Source organism: Astatotilapia calliptera, chromosome 23 (assembly GCF_964374335.1).
Source record: "Astatotilapia calliptera chromosome 23, fAstCal68.1, whole genome shotgun sequence".
Lineage (NCBI taxonomy): Eukaryota > Metazoa > Chordata > Actinopteri > Cichliformes > Cichlidae > Astatotilapia > Astatotilapia calliptera.
The window spans coordinates 7,903,489-7,920,899 of record NC_137443.1 but is presented as its reverse complement, the minus strand read 5'-3'; the positions used below and the strand labels follow the sequence as shown (position 1 = coordinate 7,920,899).

Here is a 17,411-nt window from a genome sequence, read left to right as displayed (position 1 = left end):
AAACATGTTAACATAAATATCACGCACACATGTAGAAATCTCTTCAAATATAACCTATTTTATCAAAATGTCAGAGAGTGAGCGCTGACCTTTTGTATGAGAACGAAGAGGTGAGTGAGCTGGTCAAAGCTGAACTTCACAGCAGCAGCAGCAATTATTGTATGAATATTTTCTATTACAGTTGATGATTGACCCGCCTGAGATGGTCACACACAAAAAGAAATCAATACATCCACTGAGCTGACAGGTATTTGTCACATACTTACAGATATGCACATATAAAAGCACTCAGTGCAGTTTACTGATTTTCTTTAAGAGTTATAAATAGATAAAACCGATCAGAATGAATAATAAATATGTAATAACACATGCAGTTGAGATATAAATGGTTCTTACCTGTATTCTCCAGATCTTGGAGAGTTCATCTAGTGACAGTTTACTCCCCAGCAGCTCAATGATTCCCTTAATCCTCTCACAGTACTGAGCTTGATCAATGTTACCTGGAACAAAAAGAATGAATCAGCCAAAGTTAAACTGAAATCTTAATTTCCCGATTTCTCAGTTTAAATTTATGTCAGTGGTGACTACGTTTAACTATGTCTGTGTGTTTTGCCAAGCACTCATCAAAACTCTAGTAAGTTATGTTTTAACAAACATCGTTACCTTCCAGTGCTATTGACAGGACAGAGTTCTCTACAAGCCAGTCCAGCAGTTTATCTGTGTCAATGGCGTTTTTCACAGACTTTGAAACCGTGCTCTCTTCTATTAACTTTGTCACCTGAGAGACAAGCATACAAAAATAGTCTGACATGAGCTCAGAAATGGAAGCACTCAGAAAGAAATACTTTAAAATCTTCTTTTTGAGCTGACCTCTTTGAGGGAGTTCATCTTAGTGGAGAAGTGGGGTGTTTTGAGCATACGTAGAAGCGTATCCAGCCGGAGATCATCTACCACAGTAACCAACTCCCTCTGGAACCTCATACACAATAGCTTGATGGCTGACAGCAGGTCCGGGATGCTCACCAGACGCTAGGGTTGAATAACATTTGACTGAGTCATAAAATTCTTGTGAAGTTTCAATAAAAGAACCATTTCCACACTAATTTAGTTTCCTGAACTCAAGATGAGCAGTGTTTGCACTTACCATAGTCTTCTAAGACAGTTTATTCATACTATATGATCTAGCAGGTGCCAACAAAAGTCACCAGTCCCATATTCATTCTGAACTCAAATTTACTGGGTAGCACAACTAAGAGGGCAGTGAACACATTCATCTCTGTCCTCTTTTTCTTAAAATTATAAGGAGGTATAAATTACCTTATCTTTAAGGTCCTTCTCCTCCAGGTTTTGTACATATGTGATCATCTTGTGGATGACTGGATCCAGCATAGGCTAGGAAAAACAATATGAAACTGTGTTGATCCCTGTGGGGTAAATGGACCACTGGAGCAGCAAAACAGTAAGAGGATACAGCAAATAAAAATAGAATATAAATCAGAATGGGGTAGAAGTGTCATGTAATAAACACAGGCGATGATTTTATCACTGGAACAAAACTACGGAGCCACAGACAAACAATGTATATACACATATATATTACTGGCAGAGGAAAAAAAAGCAATTACAGGCCAGATTCTACAACTGTGTGTCCATGTGTGTACATACCTGTACTGCTATTTTTAAGAGGACCATTTTTAACATTAGATGTTAAAAGTGTATGTAACACCCTGTCACATATTATGCACTGCAGCCTTGAACTTCTCTACCACCCAGCAGAGATCCATGTGAGAACATAAATATCAGCACAGTCAGATTAGACATTAGCAGGTTTTTAACCCGGCAGCTTCCTGGTACAAAGTCTCTGTGACTTTGAAGTGCAAATAGAAGGAAAACTAGATTTACCAGCAATCATAATGCCCACCAGTGAGTGTATGCTGCCTTGATCCAGTTAGCTCCTTTGCTTAAAACACAGTAGTTTGAATGTGTCTGAACTTGATAATATCCTTCTGGGTGCTACATGTGAGAGCTGTGCATAAGTATCCCAACCCAAGTGTCTGACACTAATCGAAATCAGCTTAGGACACATAGGCCAGTCCTCACTTTATCCTACAAGGGGCCATTAAAGGGCTAAGACATTGTTTTAAGGTAGAAATGTATAGTGAGCATCATTTAGTGTGTGTGTCAGGGAGAGTAGATAAGGTAGCTCACCTGGACAAGACTGGAGTTAAGGTATTCAGCACAAACTCCGAGGGGTTGGACTAGAGCAGATACATACTGCATGGACAGATGAAAAAAAGTATAAACAAGTCAAGAAAGAAAGGAAAGGGAGGAAAATAATTTATCAGCACCAGCTTTGATTGTCTTAAGAATAATTCACTGACTCTGAAGCATTGCTAAAACTCACTAACAGATGTGTGCAAGACTTTTTATGGCATCACAACATCACTCCTCCTGATGTAAAATGTGTAGGGTAGAGATCAACCTGCATTTAAACACATGAGTGCATGTGAGCGAGAGGGAGTGACTGTTAACACATGCGTAGATGAGTATCGAATACCAGAGCCCAGCTGTCATTTGTCATTCACTGCTAAATCAAGAGAGGCTAATGAAAGCTTCCTGTGTTCCTGTCAGTTTTTTGACTATCCTCCATCTCTGCCTTCTGCAAGTATCTCCCTCTCCTCCACCTTCCAACTCTACCCTTCCACCCTACATGCCTTCCTGCTCAAAGCACACAAATGAATGTGTCACCCTTGGTAGTAAATAGAGAAGTGAGCACTACTCGTTTTTTTTACTTTCACTTTTACCATCATCCAATGTGCCTCTAGTGTGTTAGGGATCTAACGGCTTACACACTCTGCTGAGCTCCCACTGCAACTGCAGAGTGCAACTGTGGTGTGCAATGAGTCTTTGCCTTATTAAAATGCTAATGGTTAGAGGGTGTGTGTGTGTGTGTGTGTGTGTGTGTGTGTGTGTGTGTGTGTGTGTGTATGCACGCGCACTGAATTAATGGCCATGCGCTGCTGAGGTTCCGGCCAGGTTCCCAGAAGGAAGCATCAGTACAAGGATGCCTCAGAACACATAAAACAACAGAGCATTTCAACCATCACACAGTAGGAGGATGCAGGACTGTGTTTGTGTTTAAGTGAATATTACAAAGAGTGAAAGAAAGAGAGAGACATTCAGCGCTGTGCAGCTGAGAGCACTGAGTTCAAACATGATGACCTTTCGCCTGCATAGACTGTCTCAAAGTACTCTGTCAGTCTTAAGAAATGCCCGGAAAAAGATGATAAGAAGACGTAAAAACAATAGTTCTTACAGCTATCTCAATTTCCTCAGTGTTGAGTTTCGTCTGGATGGCAGTGAATCCTCCCAGCTCTCCAAACTTGACAAAAATTACAGAGAGAAAGGAAACATGAGGCAAAACTGATATAACTCTGGTATATATTTATGGAGACAATATCTAAGTGGTGGTTTATTACTCACTCGATTCACCAAATCAACCAGCCAACCATGGGGCTCCTGAAACAGATCACTATGATTTAAGTAAATGCTTTCAGCAATGACACTGAAAATTCTCATGAGACATACACATTAAGTTTTCAAGCAGCTGCTGTGTGTCAGCCACCCATGGTCTCTTGACCCTCTGCGGCTCAGTTATGCAACACTGAAGAATTGGTCTGTCTGAACCTTGAACATGACTATACACCATAAACAAATTCTTTAACATGTAAACATATATAAATACTTGCCAATGCATCTGGATTAACTGCCACACATACAGCACAATACTACAATGCTACAGTACAATCTTATAATGCTTCACAGACAAATTAGTCTTACTTTCTGATAGGCGTTGCTTGGAGAGACGGCAAACATGTTAGCCTCGTCTCCAAAAACTTCAGCCCAATTTCTCTGACAGGCCTTCATCCGGTTCTTAAAATGGTACTCGTTGTCAGGATTAAGGGCCTGCGTGTAAGAAGAATTACACATCATAAATATTTATTTTTATTTCCCCTCATACGTATGAAATAAATTAGCTTTTTTTTTTTTTAGTAAAGCTGAACAAAACCCAAAATAAATGGAATGACACTGAACCACAGTGGTTAATAACATTTTGAATAAGGTGATTATAAAAAGAAAAAAGACAGTAAATGAGATACATAAGCATCGTAACAGGAAGGTTTTCTATCATTTTAGGAAAACATTACTAAGTGAGATGACGCACCATGGTCAACACTCCCATCAGGTTTACAGGTACAGGGTCCTGCTTCACCCTCTCTGCAACCAGTTCCACCAGCAACATGAGCATGTTGTAGATTCCCTCATGAATCTCTGTGCCCCATTTGTGTACGGCACTGCTGGTCAGTAGCTGGTGATAATGAACAAGGCATGTAGAAAGGAAGTAAGTCAGGTATGCTAAATATTCAAAGAGGCACCTTGACTTCAGTTTCTCTTTTGCTTACCTTTTTAAAGGCCTCTGGCATGCAACGATCCATAAAGCGCTTGCAATTCTCATCAGCGTCAGCAAGACCTGACAGGGAAGGAGAAGTTGGATTCACACATCTAAACTTGGAGAATTTTTGGCTGTCAGATTAGTTACATATTGAGTCATGCGACACAAGTGGCCGAAATAACAACATGTGAAAAACACCCGATGGTCCAAACAAAACACGCCACCCACATAATAACGCAAATGTAGTTTACTGCAGACCTTAAAAACAACATTTTCATCACCTCCACACACGCAGTCTTACCATGTCGAGCAAGGCAGGAGGAGGCAATGAGACACTTGCCCAGGGACTCCTCTCTCTTGTAAGGTATGGACCAGTGGTCAGTAAAGACTCGACTTTCCAGTTCATACAGGTTGGTGGTGGGAAACTCCATGCTTCCCCCAGAGCAGTTCCCATTCTCATCATTGCTCCTCTGTAACACACAAACACAACAAAATTGTGACATAAAGCAGAGGGTGACTGCATTTCATACGGCTCATCCCATTGTTTTATAATGACACTGCAAATGTCCTCTGTGTGATGCTAGGATAATACAAATGGCCTCTGGCGATGATAAAGTCAGACAGGATGATGCCTGAGTCTTCTCCTCTCTCTGGGAGAGGAGCGATAGCAGTCATTTGGAAAGTGTGTCCTCTCCTCTATGATCTGCCCTTCATCTCTGTAATATTTTTATCTTTCTATTTCCTCCCAAGAAGCTTTCAGAACAAATTAAGGCAGGTGCTTGTTAGTAAGTCCTTTGGCAGCAATTAAGTCTAAAGAGTGGTGATGTGTAAGTCAGGGTGTGAGAGCTAGACAGTCAAGTTCAATGAATACCCTGCCAAATGACATGACACTGTCTTGCTAGCTGTATGATGGCGTCATGCCTGAGCAGGTAATAAAGAGAGAGCTAAAATTCAACTAATTTAGAGTCAAGTTTTATACCATCTGTAGTTATGATTCACAGAGCAGAATTAAGGCTCAGCTGGAATAAGAAGACAGAAGAAGGCAGTGGCAGTGAAGCCTAGGAGTCTATGTGGTAAAAGCAAAAACAGTTAAAGGGTTAGTAAATTATTTATGCCATAAACTTGCTTACATATTCATGAGGTCAAGTGTATATTTATGATTAACCTTCACAGCCTCTTCCTCTCAAACAGTGCTGCCCAGCCAATTCATTCAACATTTAAGGATGGCGCAAACTAGGTGCAGATGTTAAAGTAATAACTGAACCATTTAATAAAGCTTGACCTGCTGTGTTACATTGGAAATTATGTTAAACTACAACTGCGCACTAGGATTCAACTTCCACTACATTATGACTGTAACAAACTATTAGAGACCATTGCTCATGTGGAAGCTGCACAGTATAAATATTAATTAGCGGTACAGTTAAATATAGTTATATACATATTAACATAAACAGTGGTCAGTGCATTCAGTACATGACTGTCCTGCATATCAATGTATATGAGAAAATATTATTAATCAATCACAGAGAGGAGAAGAGGAGGCAAAGGGAAAGATAAAGCATAAAGGATAAAGGAGGAGCATCATATTTCATCTCTTCCCTTTCTTAGAAAATTAAATACAACAGATAGATGAGAGGAAGAAAAGCTGGAGAAAGACTAAACTAATACAGATCTTTGGAAACACCCCAATGAAAGAGCACAACTGGCAGAATTACCTAACCACAAGTCAATGCCTTGTTTCAAAGAAGTACAATATAGGGAAAACCACAAATCACCATGAAACATGCACTAGGCTCCAATACTTTCAATGCTTCCAGACTTAAGGGCTTTAGAGGGAAAAGGCTGAAAAGCACTGCATGCGTGTGGCTGGCCTGGACAATGAGGTAACTCAGTGCCACTGTTACTATGCACCCGCAATCCTCCTGGGATCCTCTGCAAAAACTGCAACGTGTTTGTGTGTGTCAGGGACACTGCAGGGCTATATTTAGGAGCATGACATGAGGCCAAAGACCTATGACAGCCTTCATGAACATTAATACAAGAAACAAGGGAAGAGAAGAGGGCAAATACAGCACTTTCCAACTTTGGATTATTCTCTATAACTTTATAATTTTTGTAGGAATGAGTGAGATTTATTTCTCTGTAGTATATCAAATACGCCACACACACACACGCACAGACACATTTATATAGCAATTACAATAAATGCTCAACTAGTAAATAGTAGCAAATATGTTTGGTTGGAAAAAGATTCAAATTGTACTTCTAACTTTTTCTGGCAGATGAACAAACAGGGGGAAAATGGGATTAAATAACAGGAGTTACTTGGTGGTAAATTAATCTGTAACAACATCATTATTAGAATGTTTTTAAACATAGGCTTCTTATTGACCTGTGGGTGTGCTCTATTTTCTGCACACTGTGAATGCCAAGTGTTGTTTATATTACACTTACTAAAACAGCCTGTAATAAACCACCACCGTGATAACGGGGTAGAAGAAAAAGCAGATGTAAACAGGAACAGGTCAGTAGTTTATGTGTACTTATTCTATTGACCCACAATCACAGCATCTCACTACAATCAAAGGGACACAACAGGTGGCTATCAAGTCTGAATCAATAACCTCACAAATTGAAGGACTGGTCACTTTCAATAGCCTTAAGTTTTTGCAAATCTATAAAAGCAATGGGTTTGAGGTTAGGTTTGTGTTTAAGGTGTTCAAGGTGTCAGGTGAATCATATGTAGATGGGCATCTGCGGTTTACTGTAATAGCACATAAACGCCGTAAATTAGGACAAAGTGTTAAGACCTGTAGGTAGGTAAATTACTGTGAAAGAACTAGTGACTGGTATTTTTCAATCAACTGCAACCCTTCTCATACACGCAATATGTAAGAATTATCAATGAATGACACAAAAATAGATACTCATATGATGACAACTGACATTATGAATAGAAAAATAATCAAAATGGCCACGTATGCTTAAAAATGAAATTGCGAAACCGCTCTAAGCCCGGTTCGAGTGGACTGCAATTCCTACAGGAGCGGAGCAGTCTGATAACCATCCAGCTAACGTTAGCTAACACATGCAAAGCAGACATAAGAGATCAAACTGTCTGCCTGCAGGCTGACTGGCTGATAGAGCTGTTTACCTGTTACCAGAGGTCCCAGCTGAAATCTCTAACTGCAATCCCCCAGAGTGATGCCTCTGTGCTCCTAACCTTGGTCCCCTTACTGGCGCGTTTAACTCTAAACTAACGTTAGCTAGCCTGCTACAAGCTAACCGCGTTAGCTTTTATGTTCAAAATAGGCTTTCAGCGCAATTTTTAAAGGAACGAAGCTTATCAATCACAGGCAACTCTCTTGCCCTCTCCATTAGTATCGAACAGAATTTCACCTCCTGCTCTGACAGTTCGCGTTAGGTGCATGTAGCACTGAAGATGCTAAGTTTAGCCAGTTAAATGGGCGAGCCCACTCTTTCTTGCAAGCGGCAATTAGCCCGGTTTCCTCCCCTCGCTGCTTCAATTCATGGTTGCTAAAACTACAGGTTTCTCTTACCTCACTATCCACTACGTCGTGGTATGCTGGAGGAGGGTCAAACCCTCCTGTGCCAGTCCGCCCGCTGTTTTCCCCCTCTCCACTCGAGCCCAAGCCGGGGTTAGGCCCACTCTCCATCGGTTCATATCCATACCCGAGTCCGGGGCTTTCGTTCGTCAAGAGCGCCACTGCCTCGTTGATGTCATTCTTAGCCAGCCGGAGCGCTTTTCGTATCACGTCGGGGTCTGGGAAGCCCATACAGAGGAGCGTCGTTATGTGCTGCTCCTCTTCGGTCTCCATTTTTGGGGTGTCTCTGTCTAGCAGACTAGTAGTAACGGGGTTTTCGGCACAGCCCTGTAGCTGTGCACGCCGCCATGTTTACAGTCCGCTGCTACTAGCCTGTCACGATTTGCTTCGCTCACAACAGCGCCGACACAGGTGTTACGGCGACTTCTGCCTGCCAAGCGCTGCATGCTTCTCGCGGGAGCGCGCAGAGGGAAACGAAAATCATTTTATTTTGACGCAAGGCCCAATTTCATATGTAACTATTGCTTAATAATTTATTTTTAAAAATCCCAGCTGTCCCCCTTTCCTTTCACTTAAGTTTAAGTGCATTCTGGAAACGTTCACATTTCATAAACAGTCCATTTATTAAACTGATGAACAACAGCCTGAGATGTCATTTAAATTGGCTCAATGCAGTTTTGAACACTACTTAAAGAAGTCCTGACCCTTTTCTTTCCAATTTTGAACAATAATTTTTCACATTCACCTGGTCTTACAAAAAAATGACGTACTGTAGTAAAGAAAGGAAACCCATCAGTGGGATGGGTTACTTTAGTTGTGGCATGGTAAGTAAAATTATTTATATATATATATATATATATATATATATATATATATATATATATATATATATATATATATATATATAGAGAGAGAGAGAGAGAGAGAGAGAGAGAGAGAGATATGTGTGTGTGTGTGTGTGTGTGTGTGTGTGTGTGTGTGTGTGTGTGTGTGTGTGTGTGTGTGTGTGTGTGTAGTAAAAAGTTCAAAATTCCTGGACTCCTTTTTGCGATGTTTACATTCCCAAGCCATGCAGTAGGCCAGTTCGGGCACTTTCCTCGTCCCCTGGCCACACATTTGACATCCATTCTCAAACTGTTTAACAATAGTGTCATTTTCACTGCTGGTGTAATTATAATGTATGGCCGTCTATTTTGATTAGAAAGTAAAATAAAAATGAAAAAAGACGTTCTTTTTTTTCTAGAAAAATGAGCATTGCAACAAAATTTGAGAAACCACAGAAATATTATAAAGTATTAACAATCTTAAAATTTTGACCTACCGTGGTTATTTTCACAAATAAAACTTTTCTTCGATTAAATTTGGTGTAACCTTCTTAGGGATCAAAACACTTGGTTATAATCATGGGACGAAACATGATAAAAGGGCTATATGTAAGTTTTAAAATGGTGGCAGCTGAAGGAACAGATAATTAATTGTGAGGATCAGTTCAGATCAGACATCAGCTCATACCACCAGCACCTTACTCTGAGAATGGTTTAATTAGAAAAACCCAAGCCCAGGTTAGTTTTCTTTTGTTTTGTTCAGCAAAATGCTTTCAGACATTAACTTAGACTTAGACTTAACCTTCTTAACTGAACATTAACACGTGAGCAATGAATGTTTGAAGATATTGCAGTTTATAATAAATTGCTGTAGTTTATAAAAATGTATAATAATTTAGTTTTGTTAAATAAATAAAATAAATATTTTTTCAGGCATAAGTGCCTGATAAACCATGTTATTTAAAAGTCCAACTTTTTTTTTTACATTTATATTAAAGCTACAGAGGATACCCTTTAAATACCGAAGAGCCGTTTACTAATGAAGGGCGTGGCTTTGCCATAGAGCGCGAGAATGGGAGCGGCGGCTGTTGGTGGCGGGCGTGCGTCACGTGAACGCTCGGCTCATGTGACAGGGGAAAATCAAAACAGGAACAAAATGGCAGCAACTGGAGACGAAGCCGCTGCCATGGACAGCATATCCAGGGCACCATCGACTCATTCGGCGACTCTGAATCCGACCGCAAGTGATAGCGGTCAAGCAGAGGGCCCGGGGGATGCAGCGGAAAGCCTCGCAGCCGCTCCGAAAAAACACGGCACAAACAGTGAGTCCTGGTTTCTTTGCACTTCCCTAGCTAATGCTAATATAGCATACAGTAATCCAATTATTTAGTTTTCTATTTGTGGGTCTTACATTGTCTGCTCTACATGGCATCCTTCTTATTTGTGTAATGTGATTGTATTTTGCGTTATTTCATTTATATTGTGGCCACATTTAAGTTTGCAACTGGATTTAAAAGCTGCGCTGTGTTAATGCTGCTGCATTGTTTTCAGGTGATGGTGGTGTGGAGACAGCAGAGGAGGCTGTGGAGCCTGCAGAGCCCGATATAAACGAGTTGTGCACCGATATGTTTGAAAAGATGGCCATCTTCTTGCAAGGAGAACTAACAGGTCTTATTTTTTGAATATTGGAAACACTCGCATTTTCTTTTCAAAGAATGAAACAGTTATATTCTTAAATGTCAAAGCCATAGGGCCAGTTGCTGATGTTCTTTGCTACTCGTATTCATTCTTACCCATTTTTCTCTAAATGTTCTCCCAATCTCCTTAGGCACTTGTGAGGATTACCGTCTATTGGAGAACATGAACAAGATTACTAGCTTGAAGTATATGGAAATGAAAGACATTAGCATTAACATCAGTCGTAACCTACAGGATCTTAACAACAAGTGTGAGTACAAAAAACTAAAAAAAACTAGCCCCATAATTTTCATCTGTTACTGGAACTTGTAATATAAGAAGACTTGTCTGGTGTGCATGTTTTCTTTAGATGCAAGTTTACAGCCCTACTTGGACCAAATAAACCAGATTGAGGAGCAAGTATCTGCACTTGAACAAGCTGCTTACAAATTGGATGCATACTCCAAGAAACTGGGTAAGACAGTTAATGACAGAGGTGTAAAAGTGTTTGTTCTGCACAGAGGACAGGATATCTTTTGACATAACATAACTGAATCAGAGTCAAGGATGTTCTAAAAAGCACATCTTAGGTTAATTAAAATCAACAGCTGAAAGCAAAACACATTTGGGGCAGTGTTATCCATTCTTTACTATTATAATTTTTAGATTTCACTGGTGGCTCTACATTTTTTATCTTTAAATGTAAAGTTACTTTAGGAAAGTAACTTTGTCATTGTTTGTTTTGATTTCACAGTACCATCTTTCTTTGTTTTAATTTGCTATGCCTAGTGAACATATTATTTTTTTGTTGTGTCTTTGAGGGCACAGTCAAGGTGACAGTGTAGGCTCTTTCTGTATCTGTTGGCTGTTGAGGTTATTATTTATGGTAAAGTCAGCACAATCGTGTTGGCAGCTTCCATGCCAATAGATGGTGCTGTGTCACAAACAATTCCTGACCTAAATATTGTAATGTTAAGGTCAAACATTATTTGATTGTTCAGTTATAGTGCAATGTATTTTTATTACAGTAGAGTGAGAAGTCATCCCTTTCTTTATCTTTATAGAGGCCAGGTTTAAAAAACTGGAGAAGCGATGAGGGGGAAGAGGCGGTAGACTGAGAGCTATGGTGCCTTCCCTTTCACCCTGCCTTGCATTCTGTTTTCCCTGCCAGTGGAGCCAGGACCTGCAGGGAGGATGTGAACTGAGACTGAAACAACAAACAGTCAGAGACACTTTGACACGTAGAAAATACCAAGGAGGAAGCAGCTGAATGCACATGAGTTAGTAATCCAGTGTTTGACTTAGATTTGACTCCAATATCACGCAGCCAAGGTATACAACATATACCCAAATCCTTTTGCAGATTTTTTTTTCTTTTCTTTTTCCCCTTTGTAGAATAAAAACTCTAAATAGACGGGCTATAATAACTGCGAGATGGAGGATATATTTATTACTAATCAGATAGAAATTCAATGGAGTATTCAACAGCAATGTTATACACAATTTACATGGCAAAGCATGGTCACAGATGTGTTTTAAGAATGTGTTGGAATCCCAGTCTCCTTCCTTGGAAATTGTCTGATTACTGAGCCCTGAAAATTTCATTTGGTAGTTCTGATTTAAAATGAATGGTATAAAAAAACCTTTTACACATTCACTAAAGACTTCAAGATGTTTACCAATGATGAAGCTATTGTATAGAGGGCAGTTGATAATGATGACACTTTGACCATGGAGTTTGAAATCTGGAGTTTAAAGGCATTTAATATGACTGGGTTTTTTTTTTTTTTTTTTTTTTTTTTTTTTTGGAATAAATTATGATCTGCATATCATTGCTTGATTGATAATACTTTCCTTACAACGGTACTTATTATTTTGCTTTATAAACATGTACATGAGGTGTGTATGTTTTGGGTGTTTTTGTTTGTTTTAAAGCTAATGTAAATGTAATGACGAGGGGAAGGGAGAGGAGAGGTCCTCTTCAAACTGGTGGAGAGCAGCTTAATAAAAAAAAAAGTGATGGTAGCCAAGGAATACAAAACTCAAGTGTAGCAGTTTATTTTATTTTTTACAATAAATAAATGTGGAAAAAACAAGCTAAAGTCCAACTATATATTATAAGTATGGGTGCAACAGTCTTGAAACAAATGCTCTAGTAGCAGCCATCGGAAACCAGTCACCTGTTCTGTCTCAGGACCCAGTAAAAAGGCCTTTGGCCAGAGGGGCCGATGGCGAGATATGGCAGCCTCGCTTCTGTCAGTCTGCCCCAGGGCAGCTGTGGTTACAACTGTAGCTTGCCTCCACCAGTGTGTGAATGTGGAATTGTACAGCACTTTGAGGGCCCCGAAAAGCGCTATATAAAATGCAATCCATTATTATTATTCAAGGGTAGAGCTCCTTGGCATACATCTGTACTATCGATCCTGTTGGTCCCCTTCCTCTGCTGAAGCTCTGCTGTCTTCTTCTTTGTGCCTCATATGCACCTGCTCTCTTGACTGTCCTCACCTCCCATCTTTTATGCAGAGTGTGCACTGTTGATACTTTGTTTAATTAGGAAGATGTGAGAAGAAAGTAGAAACATTTCAAAACAAAAGCATGCAAAATATGAAGGCTATAAAACATTAAATCTTTCACCTCATGACATAAACAGTGAAAACAGGTTCTCAGATGAAATTTGTATTGACAGCAGATGGCGGACTTGTACCATGATAATGCTCTAAACTAGTACATTGTTGACAAATTAGATATAGTAAACTGTAATTCTGGAAAAACTGACCCACTCCTGAAGGAGGTTTGAGTCACAAACTTCTCAAATGAACTCTGGGAAAACCAAGACCAACAGAGGGAAATGGATGACACACACTTGATAATTCAAAGGAAAGTATGAATGCGTGACTGAAGATGTGTGTGATGCCCTCTGCCTCCTTTGTTTCCTCCTTTAAATTAGCTCTCCCAGAGCCGAACAGAGCCATGTTTGCCATAGGCAACAGATTATCCAAACTGATAGAACCTCCCTCTGTGTGTTGTTTCATGCACACATATTCATGCGTGTGTGTGTTTGTATAAGGGCTAATCTAAAACAGGTCTCTGTCATTAGTCCAGTTGAGGCCCTGGCGCAGAGGGAGCCCATTATTCAAACTGTAATGTTATTTACTGTTGCACTGTGATCCTTCCATCTCTCCCTTTCCCTGCCTTTATCCAGGACCCTGGGGCATAAATTCACCTCCCCTCCCAAAGGCTCTCAAATCAGGTCTATTAGATGATTGAGAGTTGTTTTCTGAAGGCTAAATGTGAGTGCCAACAGGCAGTCAAGCATAGAAAAGAACATACAAATCACGAACCTTATAATATTAAGTTTGTAAAAATATTGTAAAAGCTGGCTGTGCTATAACATCATAATTTGGGTATCACATGTTCTGTGCTAAATGTGTGGATTTAAGACTGGACAGACATAGCATACAGAAAAAAAAGAATTCATGTAATGTGGTCAAGCATATACCCTAGGCGTGACTCAACCATCCCCATCCATTTTCTTCTGCTTATCCATGGGGATAGCATCGTGGGGCTGGAGGTAATCCCAGCTGTCACAGGGCAAGAGGGAGAGAACACCCTGGACAGGTTGCCAGGCTGCCATAGGGTTAACACAGAGAGATAGATAGCCAGTCACGCTTACAGCCAATTTAGACTCATCAATAAACCTAACCACACTACCTGCATGTCTTTGAACTATGGAAGGAAGCCACAGAACATACAAAACTCCACCCAGCAGCTTCTTGCTTTGAGGCAACATTGCTAATATCAACCAGTTAATTAAAATGCAAAGGAATTAAGGAACAATTATATCACATTTATATTTTCCAAAAAAAAAAGAGCTGTTATTCCAAGGTGTTGCCTTAGGAAGCAGTAAAACAAAAATATCTGACAATATTTGGAAAATGGTAAGAATAAATGGGTGAATGTATAAGAGCCTCATACTTGTAATAACTACATTTCAAATTCTTCTCATCTTTGTGGACACACAAATACGCATCCATGCAATGCATTTAGTGCAATCAAACTAAATGTATGTGCAATGTAACTTGTGCGAGATGTTGGTCAGTATAATAAAGGATAAGCTTATAATAATCCATTTACATGATGACTTACACTGTTAGTTGCAGAGTTAAATGACTGCATTGATAATGCCCCCGCATTATATCATTCTGCTAAATATAACGCTACAGCCAACGAATGGTTAGCTTATCATAAAGAATAACATGAAAGAGAAAAAGGAAGCCTGGCTTGTCCAAAGTTTGCAACATTTGCCTGTAAGCACTCGCAATATAACACTCATTAGATAACAAGATCAGACTATTATGAATTGAGACTTGAGGAGATTAGTGCACCTGAGTAGCAGCCTTGCATTTATCCAAATATTACAGAACAAGTGTCTGTTTCTAAACCTTTTTTCAAAAATCAGTAAAATGTCTTTTATTTTTTTCATCCCACCTTTAGAAGTGCATATTGTGTTACATATCGTAGGTTACTTCAGGCAGGCCATAAAACCGCATTCAGTCAGCTAATCTCATTGCCTGCATAAATATGATCACAGTTCAGCTGATACCCTTATACTCGTCCAATTTGCAAATCTCTCATAATGACTTCCAGGACATCCTGGGTAGTGTAGCTGAGTGTCAAGCGACAGAGATGACATTTAGCACCTTCCAGTGTGAGGCCATAGCTCTCGGCCGGAAAAAGTTGAGATGCCTCTGGGTTGCTCAGGGGTTGCGGCTCCAAATAGACAAGTTAAAGTATCTTGGGGTCTTGTTTCACAAGTGAAAGTAAAATGGAGTGGGAGATCGACATTTGGATTAGTGCATAGTCTGCAGTGATATAGATGCTGCGCTGATCTGTTATAAAGAAGAGCTAATCATGAATGCACAGCTGGTGATTTACTGATAATAGCAATAAGATCCCAGATAAAAGCAGCACCAATGAGCTTCCCCCACAAAAGTCTGGGCTCAGCCGCAGAGACAGTATGAGGCGTTGGGTGTTCAAGAGGCGCTCGAGACCTAAGAGCTGCCTGGGCTGTCCTTAGGTGAGGTATTTCGGGGGGAAGAACCAAGGGCAGAGCAGATATGCTTGAGTGATTATAGCTGGCTTGGTAATGGTTTAGATGGAAGGATGGATGATTGAATTGCATTCTAGTCAGAACACAGTGGCTGCACAACTGCAAGCCACTTTGCAACCCATCTTACTTTTAGCTTCTTTTTTTCATGATGTCATCATCTGTCTTCTTTTTTGGTCTTGCTACTCACTGTATGCCTGTGGTGGGGGATGAGGCTTTTAGGACTGCAAGGTTCTAGAACAGAACCATGCAACCAGGTAAACATTATTGCAGATGGAGATAACAATCTTCTTTTGATTATAGTGAATAATAGTGGGGTTTTTTTTTAATACAGAGCCAGGTTTGCTCTTTCCCCTACTTCCATTCTTTATGTAAAGCTGAACTGATACTGGTTATAGCTTCATATTCATTGTAAATACTTGTCAGTAATATAAATCTTCTCATCTAACTATCAGCATTATATTTTATCAAATGTCAAACTCATCATTTAATTGCTGATTTTAGACATGAAATTATCTTGACACTCATTGCTGTTTGCGTTAGGTGACCCTCTTATATTTACAGTGTTACTCAATAACTCAGTCATGTGTTTTGATCAGGATTTTACTCCATACAGGTCCAGAGTGAGTATCTTTTACTACATGCTGTGATGGGCTAACTCATACTTTATTAGATTATTGTAACAGCAAAAGGCATGCTTTTAATTTTTTTCACAAGAAAACATCTCTTTTCATTCTCCTTCTCTTTTGTGATTCCCATCCACAATGTAAATGCCGATTCCCAGAGTTGTAATACACCACAGACAGCAGGGGACATGGTGCAGACAATGAGTCCTCAAAAAATATGCTCTAAAATTGATCTTGCAAACCTCACAGCTTTTCCAGCATGCAGGGCTAAAACAATGCATTACAGATGTCTTAATATATGCAACCTATATATCAATAGAAAAGAAACATAGAAGGATTTTTGATTGAATTACATATTAGTAAGATTTAATCCATTTAAAATATTGGTTACACAATACTGGAATTGTTCAAATTCATATCTTCTGAAACGATATGGCCTCAATCTGAAAGATCTCAAGAAATTCCCAGAAATGTGCCTGAGAAAGCATCAAACATATGTCCATCATCAGCTGAAGCAAAGGCGCTGTTTTCTCCAAGAGGAGATTGGGCAAGTTAACAATAACAGGGCAGGATGCCACACCACAGTGTTGTGTAACTGACAAGCAAGCACAAAGTTTGGGAAATGTTGCCTGTGTTCATGAATGAGAGTGAACAAGGACACTCAGAAAGTCATTTTCAAACCACATTTGCTCTTTGTTTTTAGGCCTTGCTCAAAGTTAGCATTCGGCTTAATTGGGCAGTGTCAACAAATTTACTAGTATTGAGAAATTTAACTTTATCCCTTTGGCTTTTGCTTACTTTCACACGCACACTCTGATGAGATAAACAGCCCCCCATAACTGCACTGCAAGGCGTTTAAATACCCTTCTATGCTGCTGTAAAGCAGACCCTTTAAAGTCAGCCAGCTAGCTGAAGATAAAGAGTTTTATGTTAACATTCATTTCAAAAAATCCAACAGATCTGGGAGGTATTTGGGTGCAAATACAAGCCACATGTGAGATGTGAGGGACTGACTCAAACTTCAAAAACCTTCTACCAAAAGGGCATGAAAAGCCACATGAGGTCAACGTTTGGCATTGCAATCATTCACCTACTTCTGCTGCTCACACCTTTGTCATATAATGTGCACATGTGAGAATGCAAAGGGAAAAAAAA

General features: G+C 39.7%; 2 protein-coding genes across 4 annotated transcripts in view; one reads left to right on the top strand and one right to left on the bottom strand.

Moving 5' to 3' along the window:
- usp24 (ubiquitin specific peptidase 24) overlaps positions 1–8,422 on the bottom strand; it is a 31,343-nt gene extending 22,921 nt beyond the window's left edge. For all 3 annotated transcript variants that reach the window (XM_026157653.2, XM_026157654.2, XM_026157655.2), the window contains exons 1-13: positions 8,017–8,422; positions 4,755–4,923; positions 4,464–4,531; positions 4,226–4,369; positions 3,841–3,966; positions 3,484–3,519; positions 3,317–3,382; positions 2,209–2,274; positions 1,318–1,392; positions 871–1,029; positions 664–778; positions 397–500; positions 90–197 (exon numbers count right to left, since the gene is read on the bottom strand). In XM_026157653.2, the coding sequence (XP_026013438.1) occupies positions 90–197; positions 397–500; positions 664–778; positions 871–1,029; positions 1,318–1,392; positions 2,209–2,274; positions 3,317–3,382; positions 3,484–3,519; positions 3,841–3,966; positions 4,226–4,369; positions 4,464–4,531; positions 4,755–4,923; positions 8,017–8,295 (1,515 nt within the window). In that variant the 5' untranslated portion in view covers positions 8,296–8,422. The remainder of the gene's footprint in view (positions 1–89; positions 198–396; positions 501–663; positions 779–870; positions 1,030–1,317; positions 1,393–2,208; positions 2,275–3,316; positions 3,383–3,483; positions 3,520–3,840; positions 3,967–4,225; positions 4,370–4,463; positions 4,532–4,754; positions 4,924–8,016) is intronic.
- A 1,458-nt stretch (positions 8,423–9,880) lies between these two features.
- On the top strand, positions 9,881–12,350 carry bloc1s2 (biogenesis of lysosomal organelles complex-1, subunit 2). The gene is made up of 5 exons (XM_026158895.2): positions 9,881–10,168; positions 10,398–10,514; positions 10,675–10,794; positions 10,894–10,998; positions 11,588–12,350. Exons 1-5 carry the CDS (start codon positions 9,919–9,921, stop codon positions 11,617–11,619), a joined length of 624 nt encoding a protein of 207 aa, XP_026014680.1. The 5' UTR covers positions 9,881–9,918; the 3' UTR covers positions 11,620–12,350.
- Positions 12,351–17,411: the final 5,061 nt, after the last annotated feature.